General features: G+C 56.8%; 1 protein-coding gene across 1 annotated transcript; it reads left to right on the plus strand.

Moving 5' to 3' along the window:
- The first annotated feature begins 814 nt into the window (after positions 1-814).
- Cep170b (centrosomal protein 170B) lies at positions 815-27,458 on the plus strand. The gene is made up of 20 exons (XM_045154107.1): positions 815-888; positions 1,831-1,912; positions 3,625-3,756; positions 11,307-11,396; positions 12,021-12,099; positions 12,494-12,552; positions 13,566-13,704; positions 16,027-16,131; positions 16,288-16,761; positions 17,237-17,949; positions 18,198-18,371; positions 18,700-18,790; positions 18,969-20,696; positions 22,056-22,299; positions 23,829-23,988; positions 24,283-24,426; positions 24,553-24,641; positions 25,051-25,144; positions 25,256-25,307; positions 25,402-27,458. The coding sequence occupies exons 3-20, from the start codon at positions 3,652-3,654 to the stop codon at positions 25,644-25,646; spliced, it is 4,785 nt and encodes a 1,594-aa protein (XP_045010042.1). The 5' UTR covers positions 815-888; positions 1,831-1,912; positions 3,625-3,651; the 3' UTR covers positions 25,647-27,458.
- Positions 27,459-27,714: the final 256 nt, after the last annotated feature.

Genomic DNA, 27,714 nt, shown 5'->3' on the forward strand with positions numbered 1-27,714 from the left:
CGCCAAGGAAGAGTCCGGGCGGAGAGAGCTGGGTCTCAGCCTGCGTCCGGCGCCCTCCGCCTCTCGCTTGCTCCGACGGGCCAAAGGCTGGGGGCTGGGAGCGCAGCTAGAACCTAGGGCTCCCGGGCTGTGGTTAAGCGTCAACCCTCGGGCTCCGGGCCAGGACGCACGGCTGCGGGGCGCCAGGTCCCGCCCGACGCCCAGGGGCCGGTCCCGCAGCTCCCGGGGCGGGCGAGGGCGAGGCCACAGCCGCGGAGGTGGGGGTCGGGTGCCCTGAGTGCGGGCAGAGCTGCTGGAGAGGGTGAGAAGGGGACCCGGGTCAGGCGGAGAGACCCGGAAGGCCGCGGCCAGGGGTCCGAGTGGACGGGTGGGGGCGGGGAGTGAGGAGAGGCTGGGCAGGGGCCCGGGCGGCTGGACAGGGTGGACAGACAGGTAAGCGCAGGGCCCAGCCGAGAGGGAGGGAGCGCCTGTGCGGGGGCCCCTGCGGTGGCGCGGGGCGGGTGGGCTGGCCCGGGAGGAGGGCAGGGGAGGGGAAGCCCGCCGGGCCTGGGGCGGGGCCAGCGAGGTCCGGCTCACCTGCGCGGCCGTGCCTCCCTAACCAGGTTTCCGGGGGCGGGCCGGGCCCGGGGCGGGGCGAGCCCGGGGCGGGGCGGGGCGTGCCGCCGTGGACGTCAGGGGAGCCGCCGCGCGAGGCCGCCGGCCGCCGCTCTGCCCGTGGGCTCGCTCGGGGCTGCCGCCGGCGTGCGGGCCGCGCCGGGCATGTCCTAGGCGGCGGCCCCGCGCAGCGCTCGGCCGGCCTGGCAGGCGGGCGGGGGGCCGGGTCGCGCCCGGAGGGAGGGACGGCGAGCCGCGCCGAGCCGAGAGAACCGCCGGCCTAGCGGAGCGCAGGTAGGACGCGCTGGGCCTCCGGCCCCGGCACCTGCGCGTGCCCGGACAAAGGCTCGGGGAGACTGTGGCCGCCCCGCACACCTGGCCCAGCGCTGCCGGCCGCCGCGGCCGCCCAGGTCTGGGCACCGGCGACCCGGCCTGGCCCCGCGCGCGGCTACGCGGCCTGCCGAACGGGTAGACCTGGGCGCCGGCTCCCCACCCGCCTGGCCGGGATCGGCCGGCGCTGATTCAGGAGACTACGCCGCTCCCTCCCCCTCCGGGCCTGGCGCGCCCGCCTCCAGACCTCCTCCCTGCCGCCCGGCCCCCTCCTCCCGCCGTCCCTCCCTCCTTCTCTCCCTCCCTCCGTCTTCCTCCTCTCTCTCCCGGCCTCTCCTCCGTTCGCCACCGCCGTCTCCCTACTGTCCCTGTATCCTCCGGCCTGTCGGCGGCCCGAGGGAACCTTGGTGTGTCCACTCCTTCCAGCTCCTCCTGCCCAGTGCCCCAACGCATTCGCAATGCCACCTCCTCCTTCACCTCCAGGCGATGGCTGTTCTGGTTGGGGAGGCTGAGGGCACATGTTTGGGGTGTATTCTCCCTCCTAGCAACGATGACCAGGCCTGCCCAGCCCAGCTTGGCCCCCAATCGGCTGCAAACTGATGGGGAGCAGCCCGGGCTCCCAGGCCTTTCCCGGGTAGCCTGGCTCTGGCACAGCCCCAGTGAACAGGCTCTAGGGCTTGGCCTCTCCCTCCTCTATGGTAAATCCCCATACCTGCTGGCCACAATTAAACTGGCAGCAGATGATGGCACAGATGAGGGGCTGGGCTGGGCTAGTACACAATTTGGGAGCTCCCTAGAGAGCCCTGTCACCTCTACCAGCTGGACTTGGGGTTATTGGAGGTTGAGCCATGGAGACCCTGTAGGGTCCATGGTCACCGGGGCATTGATGCCTGTCTCTTTGGCCAGGAGTCCCTCCCTCTCTGAAGGCTGTGCCTAAGGAAGTTGGGACCCTAGGAGGGTGCATTCGCCACCTGGAGGTATCTCTCAGGTGGGTTTCTTCATCTTCCTCCTGCTTCCTGAGGGGAGGTGTGCTAGGGAAGCATGGTGACCTAGGCATTCGCAGGTGAGCAGCGCCTCTTCTGGGTCTTGCCCACTACCCACTTGGATGGGAGCTGACACCTGGAGGTGCCCTGCCTCTGGGTGTGGCCATTTGGCATTGCAGGACAGGGCTTGTCCCTGACCCACAGCTGGGAGTGACTGGTGAGATCTGTGTCGCTTCCTGGGAGGCATGGGGTGGGGGTGGGGCTGTGTGACTGTCCTTGTCTCAGCAATGGTCCCTACCTGTCCAACTGCAGCACCAGGTCGTCTCTCCCCATTCCCTTCCCTCTCCGTGCATGTCTCCTGTGCTGTGGCCCTTCTCTGCTCCCCAAGGCCTCCATTTTTACCTCTGTCACATGTTTCTGCTTTCATTTCTTTTAAAAAAATTATTTTATTTATTTGAGAGAGAGAAAGAGGGAAGGAGGGAGGGAAAGGGGCAGATAGAGACAGAGAGAATGGGCGCTCCAGGGCCTTCTGCCATTGCAAATGATCTCCATCCAGATGCATGCACCTCCTTGTACATCTGGCTTATGTGGGTCCTGGGGAATTGAAATTGGGTTCTTTGGTCTTGTAGGCAAGCACCTTAACTGCTAAGCCATTTCTCCAGCCCTGCTTTGATTTCTTTCTTTCTTTCCCCCCCCCCCCCAAGGTAGGGTTTCCACTCTAGCTCAGGCTAACCTGGAATTTACTATGTAATCTAAGGGTAGCCTCAAACTCATGGCCATCCTTCTACCTGGAATTCACTATGTAGTCTCAGGCTGGCCTCGAACTCACAGTGATCCTCCTACCTCTGCCTCCCGAGTGCTGGGATTAAAGGCGTGTGCCACCATGCCCAGCTTGTTTTGACTTTTTAATAAATCTTCTTGGCTAATCCTGTTGTTTCTGAGGCTCCTCTGTCTCACTCCAGCTGTCTTCTTGTGAGTTTTTTTTTTTTTTTTCCTGTGCCGGTGTTCAAACCCAAGGTCTGACACCCACCTGGCAAGTGCTGTGACACTGAACCACACCCCAGCCCACTCCTATTGCTCTCTATAGTGTGAGCTGGGTCATGACACACAGGGGCTTGGACCCACACAGAGCACCTAAAGATCCATGCTTGGGTTCATGCTCTGCTTTTGAGGTTAGAGTCATGTTTGAATCTGGCATACATTTTTATTTTGCATTGGGCCCTATAGTGAGAGACAGTCCTTTGCTCCAAGGACTTCCCTCTTGTCCCAGGACTTTCAGAATGTCCTACTAGGAGAAGCTGCTCTTGTCAGAGTGCATGTTTTGGAGATCCCTGTGGACCATGCTGAGTACCACTTGAGAGGAGCTACTTGGGTCAAATGGACATATGGGTTCACACTCGGGGCAATATGGCTGGAGATGCACAAACCCCGTCCCCTAGAGAGAGAAAGGATGTGATGGGGACTGGAGGACAAGGGAGGTCCTGAAACCTTGATGGCAAATGTGGGGTCCACAAGTGGATGTGGTGGGCAGGGCAGGTTATGCCAGAGTTTGTAGTGTGACCTGGGCCACCATTGGGGAATGCCTGATGTGCTTGAGCCCAGCATCTTTGGAAGCAGCCAGCTTGAGACTCAGAGGGCAGGTCTGTGATGGCCTTGGGTAGGTGTGGGGGACTGAGGCCCAAGCTAGGAAGTCCCATAGCTGACCATTCTTCTCCAGGGCCAGACAGGCCTTCGCAGTGTCAAGATGAGCGTCACATCATGGTTCCTAGTGAGCAGCAGCGGCACCCGCCACCGGCTTCCCCGTGAGCTCATCTTCGTTGGGCGCGATGAGTGTGAGCTCATGTTGCAGGTGAGGGATGGCTCCTCTGGCCTGGGAGGGTGGGGCCCTCAGGGAAATAAAGATACCCCAAGCTACCGCAGGATGTCTTGCTGAGGCACTCTGAGTACATCCCAAGTTCAGGCATCGCTAACTGGACCCACAGGTGGGCATGTGCTGGGGAGTGGATGTACATTGGTAGGTACCAGCTCCTGTCCCTGTGTATAAGACCTATTTATGACAGAACATGCTCAAGTCCAGGGTCCTGGGATGGGTAAAAAGGTGTCCTTGTACTGATGAAGCTAAGGGCATATCTTGGAAGGCACTGAAAAATGGCTTCATGTCTGTGTCCCACCGTAGGAGCTGCCTGAGGGCAGACCTGGTGGTTTTGTTCCTGAATGTGTCCAGGTGAAGTTTGGTGCTAATGACCTTTTCATGGTTCCCTTGCAAGAAGAGTCTTTTCTTTGACCAGAAAGGCTAGCATGGCTGGCACTTCTCCACGCTGGGTCTGAGAGTCTGACTTGGCCTTTGGGGGCTCATGCATCTGGCTGCTTGGGAACAAAGAGTGGGGTGATATATTGACTCTGTAGGGTCCATCCTACCCTGAGTGTTGTCCTTTGTCTATGTGAATGATTCAGGTCCTTATAGCCCTAACCTGCTTCTACTCCAACATGGCACATGGGCCCTGGGCTTCATGCCCCCTTTAAAAATATATGTATATGTGTATCTGTGTATATATAAATTGGAGGGGGGGGGAGAGAATGGGTGTGCCAGGGCCTCCAGCCACTGCATATGAACTCCAGATGCATGTACCACCTTGTGCATCTGGCTTACCTGGGTCCTGGGGAATTGAACCTAGGTCCTTAGGCTTCACAGGCAAGCGCCTTAACTACTAAGCCATCTCTCCAACCCCTCTTTATAGGACTTTTTGTGACCATGTCTAGTCTGGCTGAGGAGTCTGCTTGAGTGTAGGACCACTGCCCGGTGTGTCCTAGAATGGGTACTGGCTCCACTCATGGTTCCTATGTGCAAGGTGGTCTGGGCTTGGACTAGAGCACAGCCAGTTGGGCAACAAGTGTTGACACAACCTCTGTCCAAGACCAGCTCAGCCCAACACCTGTTACTGTCCAAGAGTTTGTATCTCCTCATTCACATGCTGAACATGGTCCCCAGTAGAATGGTATTAAGAAGTAGACCTTTAGAGGTATGAGGGTCCTCATGCATGGGATTAAGATCCTTACAACAGTGCCCATGGCAACTTGTTCACTCTTTATGACGAGTGGGGTCCCAGATAGAAGGTGGTGTTTTTGAGGCCCTCTGTGTGTGGTATCTTAATTTTGTACTCCCAGCATCATAAGCAGTGAGTTTGTGTCCCTTACAAAGTACCCAGCCTAACGTGTCTTGTCACACTGAATGAACTGAGCTTAGTTAGCATCTGGCTTCTCCCCAGGCACCCTCTAATGTGCCTGGATTAAACAACCCAGTCACCTCATCATTGGGGTGTTCAGACTCCTAGGTCTCTTGAAGAACACAGCCCCCTGCTGCCCATTCTTATTTCTGGCAGGTGGAGAGGAGCCAGGAATTCTGAGAAGGGCTGTGTTCCCACAGCCATCGTGTGGCCTTGCTGGCATAGCATGAGACAGTGTAGGCCAGGTACAGAACATGTGGCTGTCAGTGGTGCTTATTCACTTAGAGATGCCGAGAGGTCAGTTTCCTGTAATTTTCACACATCATAAAGTAGCTTTTGGGTGGGGAAGATGACTCAGTCCATCTAGTGCTTGCTTTGCAAGCCTGAGGACCTGAGTTAGGTCCTCAGTACACATGTAAATGACCAGTATGATGGTGCGCACCTGTAATACCAACTCTGGAGAGGTGGAAGCAGGCTGGAATTCACTGACCCTGTATGTAGTCTAGCCTAATTGGCAAGCTCCAGGCCACGAAAGATCCTGCCTCAACAAAGAGATGGATAACATACCGGAGGATGATACCTGAGCTTGTCTTCTGACCTACCTACCTACACACATACACACATACACACACACCACATACACACCCCACAGAAGAAACACACACACTCACACATACACAGCTTTTGAAGGCTTTTAATCACTTAACAGCATAAAGATTGTAAGGCAGGAAGGAATAGGACAGTTGGAGCCACAGGCTCTGCCCCACACTTGGGCCCATAGCTCGGTCTGGTTGGTTCTCCCATGGTATGTCATGGTGTTGTCTACATACCAGCATAGCAGTGGCCATGCCATCTTTCCCAGGGTTCCCGGGAGGGCCTCTTGGAGGAGACACCTTGGGCCTTTGGGAGGAGTCAGAATTAAGCCCAGGGTTCTGGGGACCCAGCATGTGTATTCCTTCTGTCTGATCCCTGTCCTATCCCTGCATGTAAGAACCCCCACCCCACTTTGGTGGAGAGACCACAGTGCGCCGAGCGGCCACGGGGCCTGGTCCTCAGTGCTTAGGCCTGTCGGTGGTGGAGCCCTGAGCTCAGCTGGAGCCAACAGCAACTTCTCCATGCCAGGCAGCCCTGTGTCTGCCCTTTCCTGTTCTGGGTGCAGGGATGGCTGTGTAAGAGGCATCTTCATCCCACCTGAGGAACCTAGCTGAAACTGGGGGTCTTGTAAGTGCAGAGTGCATGCAGGAAGGCCAGAGTCCCCCAGCTCCCCACATGGCAGCCTCACCCTGCCCTTGCCCTGCTGGCCTGGCTCAGCCACCCCTTCCTCTTACCCTCTCAGTCTATGTGCTCCTGCCAGACTGCTCTATCCCTCCCTCCCTGCAGAGCTACCCCATTAGGAAGCGCCTCACCTCCACACAATCACCCTGCCCTGTATCCCCACCCTCTGGCCCATGTCCTCATAACACAACCCTCCTTTTCCTGTCCCAGGTGCCCTTTCTGTGCCTCAGACCTTTGCCTATGTGGTGACTCCTTCCTTAGCTTTTCCCTGGCACCTCTCCTCATGGTCCCCCTGCCCTCTTGACTGCGTAGTGGCCAGATGATTATATATTATCTTGCACCTGCCCTGGCCCCAGCTTCTAGACTCCTATGTCTGCTCTGAGACCTCTCAAAGTAGCCCCAGTGTTATCATTGTCCCCTCCACTTTCAACCCTGCCAGAGTCCCTGCCTACCATTCCCTTTCCTGCTCCCTCACCTCTGTCTGAGGCTTGCAGGGTCTGGTTACACATCTACCTCCTGCCCAACTCCACCACTCCCATCACAACCACTCCCACAAGTCAGCTTCTTCTTCCATTCACCTCTCTGATCCTGAAAAGTCCCCAGCCTCTCCTTTGGACATCTCCTCATCCAGCTCCTTCTCCATGTCAGCACATGTTCTCTCTGCTCCAGGCAGGAGACATGCACATGACAACTCTCACTCCCTGTGTGGGGGAAAGTGCAAGAAGGTAGTACTGTGGGTGGAGCTGGGGGAACCCAGAGCTGACCAGACCCAGCAGCAGGGAACAGCAGAGCAGCTGAGGGCCAGGAGGAAGGGCCTTTGAAGGAGAGGGGTTGCTGATGCGGAGGAAGGCTGTGGGAGACGGGGTTTCTAGGGGAGTGTGGTAACCTGAGCAGGGCCAAACCGAGCAAGAGAGGCCATAGCTCGGACCAGGTAGAGCAGAGGGGAGGAGTTGTGTCCTGTGGCTGCATGTCATCCACCAGCCACACTTGCAGGGCCTGCTGTGTACTCAGCATGGTGCTTCTAGTGTGGGCCTGATGCAGAGCCAGTGCCTAGCAGAGATAAGCTGCATGATACAAACATGCAGGTGTGCATGCAGGTGCCTATGTGCCCATATGCACCAACGTATCTATGCGCAGACACGATTCACATGTGTGCATGCCACTGCATGTGCACCCAGACTTTGGATGCTCACATCTTAACTCAGAGCTACTCGCGTAGCCTTGGAATCCCTGTAGGAGTCCAGCCAGCTGCTGCTGGCGCCTGTGGCTCTTCTTTGGTTGAGTTGGCAGAAGGGTGTGCCCAGAGCCTGGGTGTGACCACTGCTGGCTCTACACAGCCAAGACAGGGCTTTATGCCATGGAGGGTATCACATGTGCAGTTTGGAAACCTTTTTTACTATTTTTTTTTTTTTTCAAGGTAGAGTCTCACTCTAGTCCAGGCTGACCTGGAATTCACCATGTAGTCTCAGGTTGGCCTTGAATTCACAGTGATCCTCCTACTTCTGCCTCCTGAGCGCTGGGAGTAAAGGCATGTGCTACCACGCCGGACCTGATATTATTTTTTAGTCAGAATTTTTTTTTTCACTGGTTCTGGAGCTTGTGGGGCTCTGTTGATTCTCAGGTCTCTGCTCCCCTGTGGGACTGGGCTTACAAGCATGCCTGGTCATGTTCAACTGTTTTATGTGGGGTCTGGAGATTTGAACTTGGGCAGTTTCAGGCCATCATGCTTGTGCTTGAAGTGCAGCTAACCACTTAGCCAAGTCCCCAGCCCTCTGCTTTCCGAGATGGTCTCCCTTGTTTTTGTTTGCCACTGCTTGTCTGTCAGTCTAATTGGCCCCCAGCTTCAGGACTCTCCTGGCTCTACTTCCCATTGCCAAGGGAATCACAGATGCTTGTGCCACCTTAAAAAAACTTTTTTTTTGTAATTTATCTGAGAGAGAGAATGGGCACACTAGGGCCTCCAGCCACTGCAAATGAATTCTAGATGCATGTGCCCCCTTGTGCATCTGGCTTAAGTGGGTCCTGGGGAGTCAAACCTGGGTCCTTTGGCTTTGCAGGCAAGCGCTTTAACCGCTAAACCATCTCTCCAGCCTTTGTGCCATTTTTTGTGTACAGCTTTAGATGGGTGGGGAATTGAGCTCAGACCTGCAGCCTTGTAAGCAAGTGCTTTTAACAGGTGAGCCATCTTCCCAGCCTGGAAATGTGTCTTTCTAATAAGTGAGCATAGGTTATTAGGCCTTCCCCCACCTCATGTGTCTGATGTTCTTCCAGCTTCATCATGTGTCTATGTTTGCCTAATTTCTGCCACATGGTGTTCCCTTCCAGGCCCTAGACGAATTCATTCCTGAGTGTAGTTGCCCAGGACTGCCCTTCTAGCTGGGCTGGCTTCTAGCCCCTGAGCATGTGGATGTGGCTGTATGGAGTTTGTTTCTGGCCTTAGGTGTTGGTGGAGGGAGATTTTTGGCAGGGATGCCCTAGATTCCTGGCCCCTCTGCAATCTGGGAGGGGCTTGCCAGGAGTGCCAGCAATAGAGGTGTGGCCCTGGGAGTGTGAGGGCAGCTTAGGCCTAGTGTGAATGGGGCCAGTAGGTACACTGTGTCAAGTCAGAGAACTTGGAAACTGAGGCAGGGTGGGAAGCATCCTGCTGGAAGAGAAGGTAGGCTAGGATCCAGGTCAGGTGCAAACATGATGTGGCTGGTATCTGACTGGCTGATAAGGAGGAAGGTTTGGAGGGGTCCCCAGGCCCAGGGCTCCCAGAGAGACCAGTCCGATGCTCTTCTTGGGCCAGGGGAAACACAAGGAGTTAACCTGGAGCATAGCCAAGTCAGAATGATGGCAAGGGCCAGGTAAGACCAGGATGGGGAGTGGCTATAGTTTGGGGACAGAGTTAGATCTGCTGAGTACAAAGACCTGCAGGGTGGGTATCTGGGAGTGACCAAGGGCATTCCTACAGGACAGAGCAGGCTGAAGTGCCCGGAGGGAGGTCTAAAGGGTTAGTAGCTGAAACAAGTTGTCAGGCCCACAGGGTCTAAGATTTGTGGGAAGGGAATAGTCTAGGCCAAAACAGTCAGTTGGATATCCTCCAGAGATCAGGTGAATGTCATCCCATTCACCTCAGGTCAGAAGGCCCTGGTGGTGTTCTGGACCATACCCCATAGCTCTGTCCCCACACCCTTAGGTCTGATGCTTGCCCTGAGGCAGTGAGTCCCTCCTGCCCTGAGGGCTCATGTGTCTGGTAAGACATGGAGGAGTTGCTGGCCTGTGCACAGGGAAGGGTGGAGGTGGAGGAGAGCCCCTGCCACAGAGGCCAGGGTGGGATTCCAGTGGGCAGGATGGTGCTGGCCTGGCCTCAGACTGCGTTCTATAGGACCAGAGGAGGAGGAAGCAGGCAGCCATGGGCATTGCTGTGGATGAGGACTTCGACTGGCCCAGGTGGGACTGGAGCCAGAAATCTCAAAGTTGATGACTTTCCTGGGAGGGCAGAAGGTCCAGAGTAATGCTTCTACCCACCTTCCCTCCTTTTGCTGCCTTTCCTAGCTCTCACTGCAGCCCTATCATGACCCCCCAGCCCCTGGAGCCCACCCTGTTGGAATCCCGTCTCTAGTACCTGCCCTGGTGCCCTGCTGGGTAATGGAAGTGAGGCTTCTGTCAGCTGGATGGTCATCAGTGGAGGCAGGCTGGGCCAGGGCTCATGTCCATTCCCCTGCCTCTGATCAGTACCTGGCCCTGGAAACTTCTAGTCCTTGGGATGGGTGCTGCTCCTGAACACTGGTTGCTTTGGGGGAGCAGAGCAGAGGAAGAGTGCCTGAGAGGAAAAAGGGCTATGTGGTGGTGGCAGGTTGCCTGGGAAGCCCTGAGTGACCAACTGGATGGCTCATGCCCTGGCTTGTGAGCTGATAGCCTGGTCCTGGGCCACCCTGCATGGCAGAGCACTCCTGCATTAGGGGTAGTGTTGTTACTCTCACATTGTGCTTTGGAGGTAGACCTTGGTGTCTGGGAGATGCTACCTGGCTCTCATGCTGTCATCAAGGGGTCAGTGGCTTCCCTGGCTGGCCCATCTTAGGTTGGGCTCCAGGTCTTCAGTTTCTTAGGTGGGGGAGGAACAGAAGCAACCAGCCAGGTGGCTACCACCCAGACAGCACTGCCCCCCAGCAGCACAGCTGATCCATGGTGTGGGAACGGAGGTGGGCATGGCACTCAGTATCTGGTAGCTGGCCTATGGCCTGGGTGACAAGGGCCCACTCTGGAAGCACCTAAGTAAGTAGAATATGACCCTGTCCCTGCTTCTGTTCTCGGGGGAGAGGGAGCAGTCCAGCTGTGGACCTCCAGTTGGGCAGCTGAGGCCAACCATATGAGGAAGCTGGGGTGACTCCTCAGGAGGGGCCTAAGTAAGAAGGCAGAGTTATTCAGAATAGAAGTACCCTGTACATGTCAAAGTATATGTGTGTGCTCAGGTGTGGGCAAGTGCTGAAAATGAGCCCTGTCTGCCAGCATAGAGCATGGGAGCTGGATGGATGACCAGGTGCCACAAGTGGTACATATGTGTCTACTACATAGGTTTTTGTGTGCCCCTGTGGCTTTCTTGTTGCCCTTTCTTGCTTTGGTGGACCTGGTCTAGCCTCCCCTGCCTGTCCTAGATGACCAGAGGATTCCCACTCTCTCCCACACTTACCCAGGAGCTAAGTCCCAGTTGGGAGCAGGGTGCTGGGAAGGGTGGTTATGGAGGGAGGGGCTGGGGTGGCCGCAGAAGGTAGAGTGGCTCTGGTGTCTTGCTGAGTTCTTGTGGCCTGCTCCAGTGGCTGAATGGCTGTGACAGAAACATACTGTCGGGCTCAGGGGAGTCGGTGTTGGTGTGGTGATGGGTGTGGGCAGCATGGGGACCGTCCGTATTCCTCTCCAGTCCCGTAGCGTGGACAAGCAGCATGCTGTCATCAACTACGACCAAGACCGCGATGAGCACTGGGTGAAGGATCTGGGCAGTCTCAATGGGGTGAGTGTGCTGTGTCCCACCCTGGCCCCACCCACCCCGACCATACCTACCCAAGCAGCAACAGAGACCAGGAAGACTCTCTGGGCTAGACAGAAGACCCTTCTGGTAGGCAAGGGAGGCACTGAGCTGGGAAGTGAGCCTCCATTCAAGTATGAAGGCATGTCCTCTCCTGTGAAAAGTTACCAGGGCAGGTGGGAGGTCGCAAGTATAGGGGTGAAAGGAGCTGAGTGTGGTGAGCTAAAGAGAGAGAGGGCTTCTCGGGGTCCTTGTGTGTTGAACTGGACAGAGAGCCTGTCCAGATCTCCTTTCTTTCTGTGTTTGGTGGATGGAGGGCCATCACACAGTTTCAGTATGTAAGCCTGCTCTCAGCCTCTGTCCTGCACCCCTCACCCTTGAACCTGCCCTTCAGATGACAGTCCTCCTTCACAGGCGCCTCTTGCAAGCAGGCCTTTCTGTGCTGCCCACTGGCATGAGAGGGTCTGTGGGGTGGCTGGTCCAGTGTCATCCTGCTCTGACTTGGGCCCTGTACGTCCTGCTGCCTTAAAGGTCTGCTGGCTCATGGGACATGGAGTACAGCCAGGCCACAGGCCGACTTGCTCAGTTCCTACCCTCCTTCCTCTCTAGACTTTTGTGAATGATGTACGCATCCCCGACCAGAAATACGTAACACTGAAGCTCAATGACGTCATCCGCTTTGGCTACGATATCCTTTCACTGAGGGATGCCCCTATGCTCCTGTCCTAGAGCAGGGTGTGCTGCTGGATCACAGTTGAGGCCCTCAGGCCTAGGAGTGCCAAGGATGAGTCTAAGCTGGACTCTCCCTACTGGTGTGGAATTTCATGGGCTTCCAGCCCCTGCTGCCTGCCCACCTATGTGCCCAGCCTGAGGTCATATGGGCTAGGGAATAAGCCTTACTCCTTGGGATCCAGAGTCCTGGCTGGATGGTCTTTGCTGCCAGCATAGCGTCTGTAGCTGGGCCTCTCCCACCTCCGAGAGTGCTTAAGTCAGCTCACTGGCACTCCACTGGACCCCAGTACCAACCTTGTGCACAGGTCCTGCCCTCTCCTCCTGTGCTGTTCTCCTTAATAGGCAGCCACATTCCAACATGTACGTTCTAGAGCGTGTGCAACACCGTGTGCCTGAGGAGGCACTCAAGGTTAGTACCAGACAGGACCCCCCCAGGACCTGCCTCCCCAACCTGTGAGGCTCATCCCCACCACCAGACAGGATCTGCCCCTGCTACCATCTCTCCTGGGTGCCATGTCCTGGCTGCAGCTGCTGTGAACCAGTCCCACTTGGCCTGCCCTGCTGGATAGCCCAGTCCAGCAGGTGGGAAAGTGGTTATTATCCCCAGGTTGATGCACAAGCTGTCTATGGCAGGGGAAGCTGGGAAGGGTAGTGACAGATGGTGAAGCTAGGGAAGGTAAGGGCAGTTGTTGGCCACTAAAGCTGATGGGCTTTTTTTTTTTTCTGAGCCCTATCAGACCTGGCCTTGGGCCCTAGGAGATTTTGTATCTGTCTTAGACACAACCATTCATACTGAGCTAGGAAAGAGAGAGAGCCATGAGAGGGAGATACCAGGGTTACCTGGAAGGGGTCAGATTGTACCATGGGTGGGTCAAGCAAGGTGGGGGCCATACCCCCCCTCACGTGGCCCCTGGGACCCTCCCAGCACCTTGAGTACAGAGATAGTCCTAATAAGGCCACCAAATGGGGACAGAAAGGAGGCAAGTGGAGACCACTAGAGGGCAGAGGGCCTTTGGAACAGTATATTGGAGTCACATTGACCTGAGCCCTATTTGGGTTGTGAGGGTCCTGGGGGACATAGCAGGTAGACGTCTCCTTGCTCCTCACCTTGCATGGGTCACAGAGTTCTGAGCCCCACTGTGAGCCTTGTGTGGTTGGTTTTACCTTAGCCAGTTTTCCAAATGTACTTGTGCAATAAGGGGTCATGCAGCTGCCTACCTGCCCTGGGAATACTCTGTAGGGCCTGGGGGTGACAGTCTCTAAGGCTGTCTGCTTGTAGTCCCTACCTGCTTTCTCCTCCCCCAGAAAGCAATCTCCAGCTGTCCCCCAAAGCTCTGTAGGCCTAAGCCATTTGCCCCATACCCTGAGCTGCTTTTCAAGTGAGTGGGCACCCCATCCCTCACCATGCCTGCCTACCCACAGCATGAGAAGTATACCAGCCAGCTGCAAATGAGTGTCAAGGGCTCCTTGCCCAAGATGGGTGAGGTGCTTCCAGAGCATACACCCTACTGTGAGTCCTCGCACCCCAGGCCAGAGAAGGGAGACCGAAGACCTGGAGCAGGTATGCCCTGGGGTGGGGCAGGAACTGACAGGGAAAGGGTGAATACACACAGCTGACCCCGGGCCCTGCCCACCTCTACTTCGGCCTCCTCTCACTTTGCCCCCTCCCTTCACTATATGCCATCCTTCCCTAATCTACCTCTCTTCCTCCCCAAATACACGTTTTCCCCTGCCCTCATCTTACAATCCCCTGCTGATAGCACTGCTCAGCAGCCAGGGTCCAGGTTTGCTCACACATGGGCTCTTTTTATTCATATCTGTACATAACTGCCCATGCACGCCCGTTCAGGCCCAAAGGCCTCCTGCAGTTGATGGGCCACTAGGCCACCCTTGTGATCTGTAGCAGGTAGGTGGAGGAGGGTGGTGTGTCTAAGCTACCTGAAGTCAGGTGTCTGGGCTTGATTCTTCGGATGACATGGCCATCAGGGATGGGATGGGTAAGTACATAGTGATGTGTAGTTTGTGCCTTTGAGTAGCCATTGTAGAGGTGGATAGTGGCTTCTGGGTGGCACAAGGGCAGACTAGTAATAGGAGGTATGTATGACTCCTAGCTGGGTTTGCAGTGGCTGGGAGTATTGTGCATGGAAGGCTTGTCCAGGGACCCAGACTCCCTGTCCCACCAGTGCCAGGAGGGTGACTCTGCTGCCCTAGCCTTCACCCATATCCACTGTGTTCTTTGGGCCAGCCTTTATATCTAGCATCTGGTTGGTATGCAGGTGTACCCTGAGCAGCAAGCCTTCCACCTTCAGAGCCCAGCTCTTGCTTACTGATGGGATGAGCACTGGGAACTGGGAAGGTATCCAGACAGTCACCTGAGCTGCTCAGAGCACCTGTCAGTGTTCAGGCTGTGAAGGCACACAGCTGGCGATAGTGGTTCAGAGTTGTCCCCAAGGTTGTGGCAGGTGTGGCCAGCTGGGCAAGTGAGTTCCTCAGCCCTGCAGAGCAGACACAGCACTTTGGGGACCCAGGGTGGGTTGGGGCCAACAGCTGGAAGAGCACTGCCCAGCAGTGCATACCTCCTGCCTGAGGGGTCACTGGGTACAACACTGGGTCAAGAATTAGATCCTTAGGCCAGTGGGAGGACAGGAGAGGTGATTGGATGGAGAAGTAAAATTGAAGTGCGTGATACTGTTAAGAATGACATAATAAAACTCACTATTTTGGGCTGGAGAGATGGCTTGGAGATTAAAGCGGTTGCCTGCAAAGCCTAAGACCCCAGGTTTGACTCCCTAGAACCCAAGTAAGCCAGATGCAAAAGATGACCCTGTACACAGGTATAGTATGCATCTGGGGTTTGATTGCAGTGCTAGAGGCCTTGGCATGCCACTTCTCTCTCTTGCTCTCTGTCTTGCTCTCATAAAGTAAATAAATAAAAACATAATGACACCCATCATTTTGTACAATGAAAATTTGCTGATTGGGGCGGGGACAGAAATCCCAAAAGACTTGGCCTTTTTTTTGTAATAGAGGGGAACAGAATTGGCACGCTAGGGCCTCCAGCCACTGCAATTGAACTCCACATGCATGTGCCATCTTGTGTGCATGTGTGACCTTGTGTACTTGTGTCACTGCATCTGGCTTACATGGGACCTGGAAAGTCAAGCATGAGTCCTTAGGTTTCACAGGCAAGCACCTTAATGACTAAGCAATCTCTCCAGTCCATATGCTGATTTTTAAATAGGGTCCCTGGGCAGGAGGAAGCATGCATACATGACATGTAGGGACATCCTCCATTTTGTGAGGACACTTGGTGCCTGACAGTTGACCTGGTCTTGGGACCCTGCTGCCTAACTGTGAGCCGCTGGGCCAGTGACAGAGATTGCGGTGGCTCCAGGGTAAACTGGGACGGAAAGGGCTTGGGACTATTTTGAGCATCAGAGCCAGCACCCTGCCTTGGGGCAACTGAAGTCCACTTGTAGCCAATAATTCAAGCAAATGTATCAAAGTGGTTCAGCCTCAGAGCTACCCATTTGTGGTCGAGAGAGGCTGGATCTGGGTGTGGGCTCCCACTATCTCACAGAGCTGAGGGGCTGCCTGTCCATCCTGGGGAGGGCTGCTCCCTGGGACTCATATCTCCCACCAATAACCATTTCTGCATTGCCACCTGAGAGAAGCCTGGGTCGCACCAGGACAGGGAAGAGTCCCAGGAGGGCTGGTGGTGGTTTCTCTCCACAGATGCTAAAACAGACTCAGGGTGTTCAGCAACTGGCCATGGGCTTGGGCAGCCGGGGGTCCCATCTTGAAGCTGACACCAGGGTCTGGCACCAGAGCTGCCTGTTGGGAGCCATAATGACCCAGAGTCTGAACTTTCCATCTCCCCCAGAGGCGGTGGCTTACCGCACTCCCCTGTATGGGCAACCCTCCTGGTGGGGTGAGGATGACAGTGTGGCTGCGCCTGAGGACCGGCGCCAGGAGGAGCCCTATCCAGGTGGGTCTCTGTGCCTAGGCTGTGAGCCCTCCCAGCACTGTGAAGAGCATGCATGAGAGACGTGGCTGGGTTTTGGGGTACCTGAGCAGGAGACTGAAGGCAGTGGTGGGGCATGCTATCTTGAGGCCTTGCCTGAGGACCTCTTTCCTCACTCAGAGTGCCCCAAGGAGCTGGTGCAGCAGGGTGGCGAGCTGGATGGCTGTCGTGCCCCTGTGGATCCACCAGTCCACTCATTCCGGCGAGAGCCCAGCTACTTTGAGATCCCCACGAAGGAGACCCCCCAGCTCCCACGCCCTCACGAGGTGTCAGAACAGGAAGTGCCCACAAAGGACCAGGAGGCAGATGGTGGCCGGCCGGCCCCTGTGGTGCAGAGCCATGCTTCCTTCACTATTGAGTTTGACGATTGCAGCCCCGGCAAGGTGAAGATCAAGGATCACATCACCAAGTTCTCCCTGCGCCAGCGGCGGCCCCCTGGCAAGGAAGCCACACCTGTGGAGATGGTCTCTGCGGAGACCAAGGTAGCCGACTGGCTGGTACAGAATGACCCGAGTCTGCTGCGCCGGACTGGTCCAGGGGATGACCGCCACAGCACCAAGAGTGACCTTCCCATACACACCCGTACCCTGAAAGGTGAGTGCCCACCAGCTGGTGGGTCAGTCCCAAAAGCCCCACAGGCTATCTGGGCTTGCTTGCTTCTGTGCTATTGAGGGCCTGGGTAGTTGGGCTGGTATTTATTTTCCAACGAATTACTCAAGAAATACCTGTTTGGGGGAGGTAATATGATGTAGAATGGAATTTCAAAGGGGAAAGTGTCAGCGGGGAGGGAGGGAATTACCATGGGATATTTTTTTATAATCATGGAAAATGTTAATAAAAATTTAAAAATTAAAATAAATAAATAATTTTAAAAAAAAGAAATACCTGTTTGATCTGGAAGGTAGTATCTGATGTCTGCACAGCTTGGCTGCATGTGCTAGGCTCCCGGTGACGTGGGATGACATAGCTCCTAACACATGTGAGACTGTGGGTCCACTCCTCTAGGGCATGGGGTGGTAAGGCTCTCTAAGACTGATCACTGTCAGCTGATGAGTTGGGCTCTTCCCAGGCCACAAGCATGAAGATGGCACTCAGAGTGACTCAGAGGACCCCTTAGCCAAGGCAGCCTCAGCAGCTGGAACTCCTACAGAGGCCAGTGGGGAGCAGGTGCGGCTACAGAGGCAGATCAAGCGGGACCCTCAGGAGCTTCTGCATAACCAGCAGGCCTTTGTCATCGAGTTCTTTGATGAGGACACACCCCGCAAGAAGCGCTCACAGTCCTTCACACACACCCCACTTGGGGACCCTAAGGTGGATAAGCGTCGAGGCCCTGGGGCTGCTGACAGAGAGCGTCCAGGTGCCCCTGCCAGAGTGGCAGGCAGCATCTCAGGACCCCAGAGGGCCAGTTCACTCAAGCGGGAGAAGACAGAAGAACGGTTGGGCAGCACCTCACCTGCCCCTCGTGCCACTGCCCGCCCTTTTGGCAGTGTGGGACGCCGTTCCCGCCTAGCTCAAGACTTCATGGCCCAGTGTCTGAGGGACAGCTCCCCGGCTACACGGCCTGCCCCTGAGAAGGTGCCCCCGATTCTGCCCACCCCCCTGACACCCCGTGAGGCCAGCCCTGTGACCCCTTCAACCACTCCACCTCCCCCTATGGACCCCCAGCTGACCAAGACACGTAGACAGGAGGAGGACGACAGCGTCAGTGACGCAGGCACCTACACCATTGAGACAGAGGCACAGGACAGGGAAGTGGAAGAGGCTCGGAAGATGATTGACCAGGTGTGGCAGGTGGCCAGGGCAGTCCCTTTGTGGGGAGGGCCGTGGAACAGGAAGGGGTGGGGTGCATCTTGACCTGCTGCAGCCCAGCTGTGGCTCCTGTCTCTGGGTCAGCTGGGCAGGAGGCCCCGCAGGCAGGGCTGGACTTGGTCCTGCCTCTTACCTGGCCAGAGCTGTGCTGTTGTCCCTGCCTTGTCTGCGCAGGGGTGGAGAGCCAGGTACCTCTGACGCTTGGTGCTATCTCCTGGCAGGTTTTTGGTGTGTTTGAGTCTCCTGAACTCTCCAGAGTGTCATCAGCCACCTTCCGCCCAGTTATCAGAGGGGACAAAGATGAGTCCAGTGATGGGGATGTGGCCCAGCGGATGGCTTTACTGCAAGAGTTTGCGTCCCGGCCAGCAGGCATGGCCCCCCAGATGGAGCAGCAGGTACAAAGCGGGTTGCCCACTACAGGAAGGGCGGAAGCAGGAACAGGGGCCACAGCCTGAAGTCAGCAGATGTATGATGAGGGTTGGGCCTTTTCCGAAGAGCCGTATTTACCTGCTGCCGCGGGCAGGGCTGGTGGAACCACTGACCTGGGGCTGAGTTCTGAGCCTCTGACTGAGCTGTCCTGTTGGCAGTTACAGGGTCACACAGGACTGGGAGGTCACAGGGACCTGACTGCTTTTACATGGGTCTTGCATAGAGCAGGTACTGGCTATAATGGGCCGGTGCCTCCAGGATTGTAGATAAACGCTCTTGCCCTTCTCTCTTCAGGGCCTCCTGGTTCCAGGCTCTCCTGGGGCTCAGAAGTGGGTGTCCCGCTGGGCCAGCCTGGCTGACAGCTACTCAGACCCTGGCCTTATTGGTATGTGACCCTAGGGATGCTGTAGGGGTTGGGCACTGTGCCAGGCTAGCCTTCAGCCCCTGACCACAGGCATAAAGGCATTGTCTACCTTGCCCTATGCCTAGAGGGCTGAACCTCCATGTGCATGCAGGGGCTGCAAGCCTGTAGCCACTAACTGCACTGCCATTGTGCTTTGCAGAGGACAGCCCTGGACGTAGACCTGGAGAGCCTGAGGGGCCTCTGCCTGTGCGCACTCGGCGACTGCTTCCTCAGCTGCCCAGTGGTAGAGCTGACAGCCCTGCAGGTCCTGAGGCTGCAAGGCGGAGTGGCCCAGGGCCACCAGAGCTGAGCAGTGAGCAGGCCAACCACCTTATAAGCCAAGAAGACTTGGACCCTGACAGCCTTAGTGATGCCAGTGGGTCAGATGGGGGCCGGGGTGCTGAGCCAAGCACTGAGCGGCAGGAGGAACTGGCATGGGCCAGGGGGCGGCGCTCACCAAGGGCCCCTGGGGAGCCAGTCTCCACCACTTTCTTTATCAGTAACCAGAATGGGGAGGCCACCTTCTCCAGGAAACCATTTGTGACTTCTGGGGAAATGGTCGGCCCAGGGCAGGTGACTCAGGCAAGCCCCCCAGCAAGGGATGGCCTCTATGTCAGCAGCAGCGGGAGGATGGTCATTCAGCTTCACAGCGGGCGGTCCCCAGACCCAGAACCAGCCCCGCCAAAGGAGACCCTGGCCAGTGGGCAATCCCCAGAGTCTGACCTGGCTCCACCCAAGGAGGCATTGTCCTTCATCCGGCAAGAGAGCTTTACCAAGGAGCCAACCAGTGGATCCCCAGTGCCTGGCAAGCTTCCCCACATCTCCAGCCACCCACTGCTGCAGGACCTTGCAACAGCACGGGCCTCACGCATGGACTTCCACACACAGGACACTCACCTGATCTTGAAAGAAACTGAGACGGCTCTGGCGGCCCTGGAGGCCCGGCTGTTCTCCAAATCTGCAGATGAAGAGTGTGATGGGGGCAACACACCCAGGCCTCCAGAGGACTCCCTCTCAGGGGATTCAGATGTGGACACAGCCAGCACCATCAGCCTGCTCAGTGGCAAGAATGGACCTAGCCCAACAACTCCCCAGGCCTCAGGGCCACAGAAGGACAGCCTGCTGTCCCCACCGGCAGCAACAGACCCTGGGGGCGTCACCCTGAACAGTACCCGGGAGCGGCTGTCTGAGAAGCAGCAACGGGTACCAGGACCAGCAGACCTCAGCCGTGGAGAGCCCACAAGGCGCCTAGGTGTGCGGCGTGGCCATGGGCCTCAAGGGTCCTTGGACTGGCCTGATGAAGAGCGGGTCACCCCCCTTGCCCACCCACCCAGCTCCAACCATTTAACCTCTGAGGTTACTGGGGCAAATCGACCAGGGCCACGTCGGAAACCAGCTGCCCCTCCACCATCCCCAGCTGCCAGGGAGGAGCAGAGCCGCAGTTCCACCCCTGCCCAGAAGGTGCAGCAGGCACTGACCCGCTCCAACAGCCTGTCTACTCCACGGCCCACCAGGGCCTCCCGGCTCAGGCGAGCCCGCCTGGGGGATGCCTCAGACACTGAGGCTTTGGATGGTGAACGTGGGGCCCCTGCCAACTCTGAGCCAGCAAGCCGGCCAGCTGCTGAACAAGCCAAGAAGCTGACACGCTTGGACATCCTAGCTATGCCCCGGAAGCGTGCTGGCTCCTTCACAGGGCCCAGTGACTCTGAGGCAGTCCCTGCTCGCACTGGCTTCTCTGGCCGCAGCGCTGAGCTGTCCTGCACCAGCCGTAAACCCACCATGGCTGAGGCCCGTGCTGCTGCCAGGAAGGCTGCTGCCAGCGCAGCCACCATGGGCCCACGCCAGCCCTTCAGCAGGGCCCGCCCGGGCAGTGCCAGATACTCCTCCAGTGAGTGTGGGACAGTGGGAAGCAGGCTGGTGGGTGGGCAGGTGGCTAGGGCAAGATGGCCACCAGCTGGTCTGAGCCACTGAGCCTCTGTTGTCAAAGCTGAGTGGACATGTTGTAGGCCTGCACACATATGTACACTGGCCAAGTGAGCCCATAGAGCCCGTATGGGCAGAAGGCCCGCTCCATAGTGCCTCCTGTTCCCTTAGTAGGCCTTTGGGCTGGCACTGCCACTTTTTACGTACGTTGGCTGGAGACTCTGATAACGCCTGAAGCCCACGTAGAGGTGTGAGCTGCCTGTCCAGGCTGAGCAGGGCTTTACTGTAGTTCTCCCCTTCATTCTGCTGTGGCTGTGAAGCCTGGTGGTAGCTGGTGGGAGGATCTCTGAGACTCTTGAAGGCACAGAGCTCCTGGCCTAGGAGGGCTGTGTCTGACTTCATGAGCAGCACCCCACCTTGCCCTCGGAGCTCCCGTGTGTATAGTGGAAAGGGACAGAGTGCTGGAGCCGCCTGGCCCCCTGCCTGGGGTGGCCAAAAGTCCTGTCCACACAGCCTCTGTCTAACCCTCCAAGGGAGCCCAAGTGGACTTGAGTGGATTGGTTTGAGCTGAGGTGCTTAAGTTCCTCTCATTGGCATGACTGCTTCTGCCCAGGCTGGTTGCACTCAACTACCCTGCCTCCTGGCATCCTCCTGTGACCCCTTTCAGCCTGCTAGACCCATTGAGCAGGATGGGATAGGGCAGAGATGTGACGGCTGCCTGGGCTGAGGATCTCTGCTTGGGGGAACCTGCTCTTCCCTTCCGACCCTGCCTGGTTAGCATGCACTGCATGCAAGCCCTTCCCACTTTTAGCCGCACTGAGTTTGCTCTCAAAGCTGCTGGGGGCTCAGAGCAGGACCTGACCTGCCTCGGGTCATACCCGAGGACATGGGTCTAATAAGGGCTGTGGAAACTTAGCCTGGGTTAGCTGTGGACTGACAACACCAACCTGTGTGGTCCAGTCCTGTGGCATCATATCTGTTCCTTGGGTGTGGCTTTCCCCATTTTCTGTCAAGCACCTCTTCCTAGCACCCAAGGTGTGGTTCCCATCCCATTAGGCACAGACCACCTCATTGGGATGCTGTGTTGGCCCCAGGAGTATTAAGCCTCTGGCCCTGCATGCCCTCTGGGCTGGCAGTGGCCTCATGTTCCCTGGAGCTTGGCAGGTATTGGCTTTGGCTGAGGGTTTTCTGAATGTAGTGGTGCCAGCTGTGATGCAGCCTGTCTTGCAGCACAGGGCCCTTGCCCAGAGGAACCCTGGGGCCACCAAGGTACTGAGTGCTGTCTGTTCTGTTCTTGCTTCTGAAACCAATCCACTCTCCCAAGACACGCGTCGCCGGCAGCAGGGCTCGGATTATACGTCCACCTCCGAGGAGGAATATGGGTCCCATCACGGCTCCCCCAAACATACACGCTCCCATGCTTCAACAGCCACGCAGACCCCGCGGGCTGGTAGCTCTGGCCGGGCTCGCTCCCGGATCCCTGGCCCTCGGGACACAGATGACGACGAGGAGGAGCCTGATCCCTATGGCTTCATCGTGCAGACAGCCGAGATCGCTGAGATCGCCAGGTGAGCAAACAGCCGAGGGTAAGACCGGGCTGGGTTCTACTTCTGACCCTGGGTAGGCTTGGGGAATGTTTACAGGGGTGGTGAATGGATAAATGAATGAGTAGAAGAGTGGGTTGATGAAAGAAAGTGGATATTGGGTGGATGGATAGGTAGGTGGATGGTTTGAGTGGGTGGAGGGAGGTACAGAAACTTGAATTCAAGTTGGTGATCTGACCAAGGTTTTTGTGAGAAGTAAACTTCCTCGCATGGTCATCCTCTAGACACCTGAAGGGTAGTACCAGGGGTGACTCACTGAGCAGTGGTCAGTGCCATGATGACCAAGTACTGAGTCTTATAGAAGGGGCAGGGCCCAGGTTGACACCAGCTATTTCTGTTGAGGCTGCTGAGCTTCAGAGTTTCGGAAGTGCCAGGTGAGAGGCAGCCAGAGGCAGGTGGTCCTGCCACTTGAAGCAGGAGTTGAGTGAGCTCATGTGGGGTCATGGGGAAAAGATAGGCTAGCCATGGAGGAGGAGGTCTTCTGGGAGAAACACCTGGCACCTGGATGAGGTGGGGTTCCCCAGCCCTAATCTGGGCCATGAGGAAAGAGAGAAGGCAGCAACGCACAGGAAATGAAAGGACTGTCCCCAGCAGAGTGCTCCTAGGGCAGCTACAGGCAGTGTGAGGTGGGCTGAGTGGAGCACTCAGGAGGACATACTCCAGTGCTTTCTAATGGTACAGTGGTTGGGGCCAAAGGGGAACAGTCTTGAGGGTGCAGCTGGGGGAGGGGTCTGGGCAGTCCAGGTGGAGGGCAGAGTATGCTGCTAGATGGTACATGTGACAATGGCCTTGGGGCATCTGGTGGCATGGCCCTGGGCAGGGAGTGGGCCCAATGTGGACTTGGTGGTGACTATTGGTACTGGAGTGCCAAAGATGCCTGGGTGGGACAGTGGGGATATCCCCATGAAAACAGCCACAGGGAATCTCTAGTCTTGGGTCAAAAAGAGCCTATAGGGCAGGTGACATAGGATGTGGTCCTCTGTGGAGGGGCCTATAAGTCTGGGAGCTCTGCTTGGACCCAGTCGGGGACCTCAGGACAGCAGAAGCTGCACTGTCTTATGTTTTCTGGCTGCCCAGGTGCTTCACTGGGACAAACCTGGGGCCCTTGTCAGGGTTGAGGTATGTGTCCCTGTGGTGTGGCCAGAACTTGGCCCTCAGCCCTGCTGGGAGAGCCATGGTATCTAGGTCTGCCTGCCCCACCCTCCACCCAGCTCTGATTCTTAGAGTCAGAAACTACTATGGCCTCAGTCCACACCTCCCATGCCTGTAGTGGCAGATGCCCGTTGGTGCCCACACATTCTGTGGCTGAGTTACAAATGCTGTGAGGGTCCAGCAGCACCATGGCTGGCTTTAATGGGTGGGAAGCAGCAGCCTAAAGGTGTCTACCATCCTTGTAGGCCCACACGCTCAGGCGTCTGCATTCACCAAGTACTGCCTCACATGGTGCTTGGGTGGACCCCCACACAACCTGCTGTATTTCCTGTCCACTGCAGGCTGAGCCAGACACTGGTGAAGGATGTGGCCATCCTGGCCCGAGAGATCCACGATGTAGCAGGAGATGGTGACTCGCTGGGCTCACCAGGGCCCACCCGTAGTCCTTCCCTTGGGAATGTGCCCAGTACCCCCGCCTCAACCATCTCTGCCCGTGAGGAGGTGAATCCTGGGCTCCCCAGTGTACATGCCACGGAGGTGGTGGTAGCTGTGGTCACTGCCCCCTCACTCATCCTGAGCTTGAGGCTGCAGTGAGTCCCTGTGGACTGGCTCTTCTCTGAGTCCTCCAGAGCATGGGTTCTGGGATTTGAATGCAGCTGTGTGCTCCTTCCAGGGGAGTCAGCGTTGGGTTGGGGTCCTGAGCTTCTGTCACCTGTTTGTGTGGAGTGCTCTGTCCCCCTCCTGGTGGTTGCCCTCTGCCAGATGAGTAATGATGCCCTGCTCCATCCTCTGCAGCTGGTGCAACGCATTCCAGAGGCCAGCCTCAACTTTCAGAAGGTGCCACCTGGCTCCATGAACTCTCGAGACTTGGACCAGAACATGAACGACAGCCGTGAGGATGCCCTAGCTAACAAGACAAGGCCTCGGAACCGTGAGGAGGCATGGTGCCCTCCTCTCACTGTAGCTTTGGGGTGGGGCATGCCTTGGCCAGTGTCCAGTGTGTGAGCTGGCTGGGGGGTGGGGGGCCGGGACACCATAGAGGTGCTGATGCTCAAGTCCTTCCAGGTGATCTTTGACAACCTCATGCTGAACCCAGTGTCCCAGCTGTCACATGCCATACGTGAAAACACAGAGCACCTTGCTGAGAAGATGAAGTGAGTCTGCAGAGCTTGGGCACCGATGCAGACGTGGACATTTGGTCAGACCTTCCCGGGGCTTGCATTCCATGTCCGGCATGCACCCGGCAGGCCGCGTGTGCTCGTGCTTAGTCGGGGCCTGCTGATCACTCCTGCATAAGTGCGTGGTGTCTGTGCCACCTCTGTGTCTATGTCCTCCCGGGACCCTGTGCTTGAGGAGACCCTTGCTGCCACTTGACAATCCCGGGACAGTATCAGCCAGCAACCATCTTACTCCTGTTTTTCTCAGTTTCCCCCTTGCACCTGGCAGGGAGTAACATCAGTTTAGAAGGTCAGGGGACCCACAGTTAGCTGTAAGACATTCCTGAAGGGCAGAGCTGGCCTCTGTTCTGTCCCCATCCTTATTCCTACTCTGCCTGCTGCCTAGGATCCTCTTCCAGAACACAGGCCGGGCATGGGAGGACCTGGAGGCCAGGATCAACACTGAGAATGAAGTGCCCATCCTGAAGACCTCCAACAAGGTGAGAACTGGAGCTGGGTGGGCAGGAGGACCCTATCCATGCCCCTCCCTCACCCCAGCTAGTCTGAACCACCACCCGATTCCTGCTATCTATCCTCTCCATCCACCCCAGGAGATCAGCTCCATCCTGAAAGAACTGCGACGTGTACAAAAGCAGCTAGAAGGTGAGTGTGGCCCCGGCAGGTCAGGCAAGGGTGGCCTTAGGGGCCTCAAGCTAGACCCTCTGCTTCCCTGATCCTCCTTGCACTCCTTCTGCAGTCATCAATGCCATCGTGGACCCCAGCATGAACCTTGACCTGCTCATGGGAAACAGGCCTCCTGTAGGGCCCACTCAGCCGGGGCTTGGGAAGGGTCGGCCAGCAGTACAGAGCCCATCTTTGCCTGCCTCAGACACCGTGCTGCCAGCCCTGCCCCTCAGGAGCTTCCCTCAACGGGCCAACTGTGGGTCTCCTGGCCTCCCGGAGCCCACCTTTCTCCCGGATGCTGAAAGGTTTCTGATCTAGCCTGTGGGGCAGGCAAGGCCAGCAGGCCAGCCTTCCTGTGCGTGTCCATCCTATGGCTCACCTGCCTGGACACAGGTGGTTCTCTGTGAAAACCCCACTTGTGCCATAACCCCATGGGCAGATGCCTCCCATGCCCAGGCCCCCTCTCCTCAGCCCCAGCCAAAACCCCAACCACCTTGTCCAGCCCTGCAGTCACCCTCACCCCCACAGGTCTCCTGGCACAGCGCCTGTGAAGGGAAAGCCCTCAAGGCTGCATACCCACTTCCTTTCCATCACTCATTTTTGTCATTAGCTTGAAAGTAAAGAGTTGTTCTTTGCAGTGCCCTGCCAGGCCTGACCCAGATGCCACCTGGGCCTGAGAAGCCCTGTTCTGGCCTGTTGGATGTTTATGTGCTGGCCTGAGACCAGGGAGAGAAAAGGGCTGGACCATGGAGCCAGTCAGTGCCAAATATGGAGCTGGGCAGGCTCATCACGTCCCTGGACTGTCCAGGAAGGAGGTCATTTGCTTTGTGGATCCCACATGAGCCTGGAGCTGGAGCATTCTGGGCAGACAAGCAGTCCATGGAGGTGTTTGGGACAGGAACCCCACAGCCCTAAGCTTTTGGTGCCAATACAACTTCCAAGCCCACTGACTCTAGGGACTGACCCAGAGAGCCCTCCTGAGTGAGCTTAGGCTAGCAAGTGCTGGCCTGTGCACAAAGATGCACATGAGACCCAAGCACGCGTCCTCACAGAGCCACCCAGGCAGGCCTCCATACTGCAGCTGAGTCGCTGTAGGACAGGGCCCCTGGCTTCTTTCCAGTAGGCCTGGATGTGGCTGGGTGGGCTGGCAGCCCTTTTGCTCCAGGTGAGCGCTCCACTAGAGTGGCAGGAAAAGGGAATTCTGAAGCTCCCATCTCAGTCGTCTAAGCCACGGGAGACCGCCCTTGGCCTCACCCCTGCCCTTCCGGATGCCGCGGGTATGAAATGGCATCTGCAGCAGGCTCCTGTGGTCTGATCTCTCATGGAGGCCCAGGGCTAATTATGTCTCTCAGGATTCATTAGCTGGGAACTGCCGGGTGAGCAGAGTGTGGCCCCTCTGCTGCTGCTCCACGTGGGCAGCTGATGTCTGCGGAGGCATTAAGCCAAAGATCCTGTTAGCTAGGTTGGGGGTGAGGGCAATTCCACCTTGACTGTGTGTTCTGCACCTCACCTGCGTTTGTGTGGGTGTTTCCCTTGGACAGGGCCCCACTGCTGGGGGAGAGGTGGCTGTGGTGGGGACCTGAAGCCCACAGGTGTGGTATGGGTCTCCCTGTTTAGTTTACACTTGGCTGATAAAGAGTCATGCACGGGCCCTGTGTGCCTCTGCCCAGCCCACCTTATGTTTACGTATGCGTGTAGGGGTAGTGGCAGGGTGCCCAGCCCCCACTCCCAGAGCCTGCTGTCTGTTGGAGGAGGTGCTAGTCTGGCCTGTTAAGCCACTGCTTCCCTGCATGCCCTGCACAGTTGCCCACAGCCTGTCCCCTAGAAACAAGCAGTGGCTGCTCACCTTTGTCTGTTGTACAGGATCCCTCTGGTTCATGCCTCCTGCCCTGATCACCACTATATGTTTTGTTTTTTTTTTTAATGCACAAGTTGGTGTTCTTTCTCACCTTGTGTTCCTCTGTCCCTCCAGCCTTTGACCTGGGATTGGTACCTTACTTGCCTGGCTTCTTGGAGGTGTCTGTGCATTGTCCTCAGGTGGTCTTGTGGATGTCTTTCAGAAAATGGTTATTTTATATGATTTATCATGGAATTTGTTCTAATAAATCATTCTTCTATCACCTGGCAGCACATGAGCATCTGCAGCTGTGGTTCCTTTTCTGGATGATGCTGGCTGGGCCCAGGAGGTGCCTCTGTGCCCTTGGAAACACCAGTTGACACCAGCAACCCAGCTCTGCAATTCAGAGGCTGTCACCAGGTGGCGCCTAAGTCAAAAAAGCAAAGCCATGTTTATTCCTTAAATTATTTTTAAAAATATTTTTATTTATTTGAGAGAGAAAAAGAGACAGAGAATGGGCACACCAGGACCTCTAGGCATTGCAAATGA

The sequence above is a fragment of the Jaculus jaculus genome, chromosome 7, assembly GCF_020740685.1.
Source record: "Jaculus jaculus isolate mJacJac1 chromosome 7, mJacJac1.mat.Y.cur, whole genome shotgun sequence".
NCBI classification, from domain to species: domain Eukaryota; kingdom Metazoa; phylum Chordata; class Mammalia; order Rodentia; family Dipodidae; genus Jaculus; species Jaculus jaculus.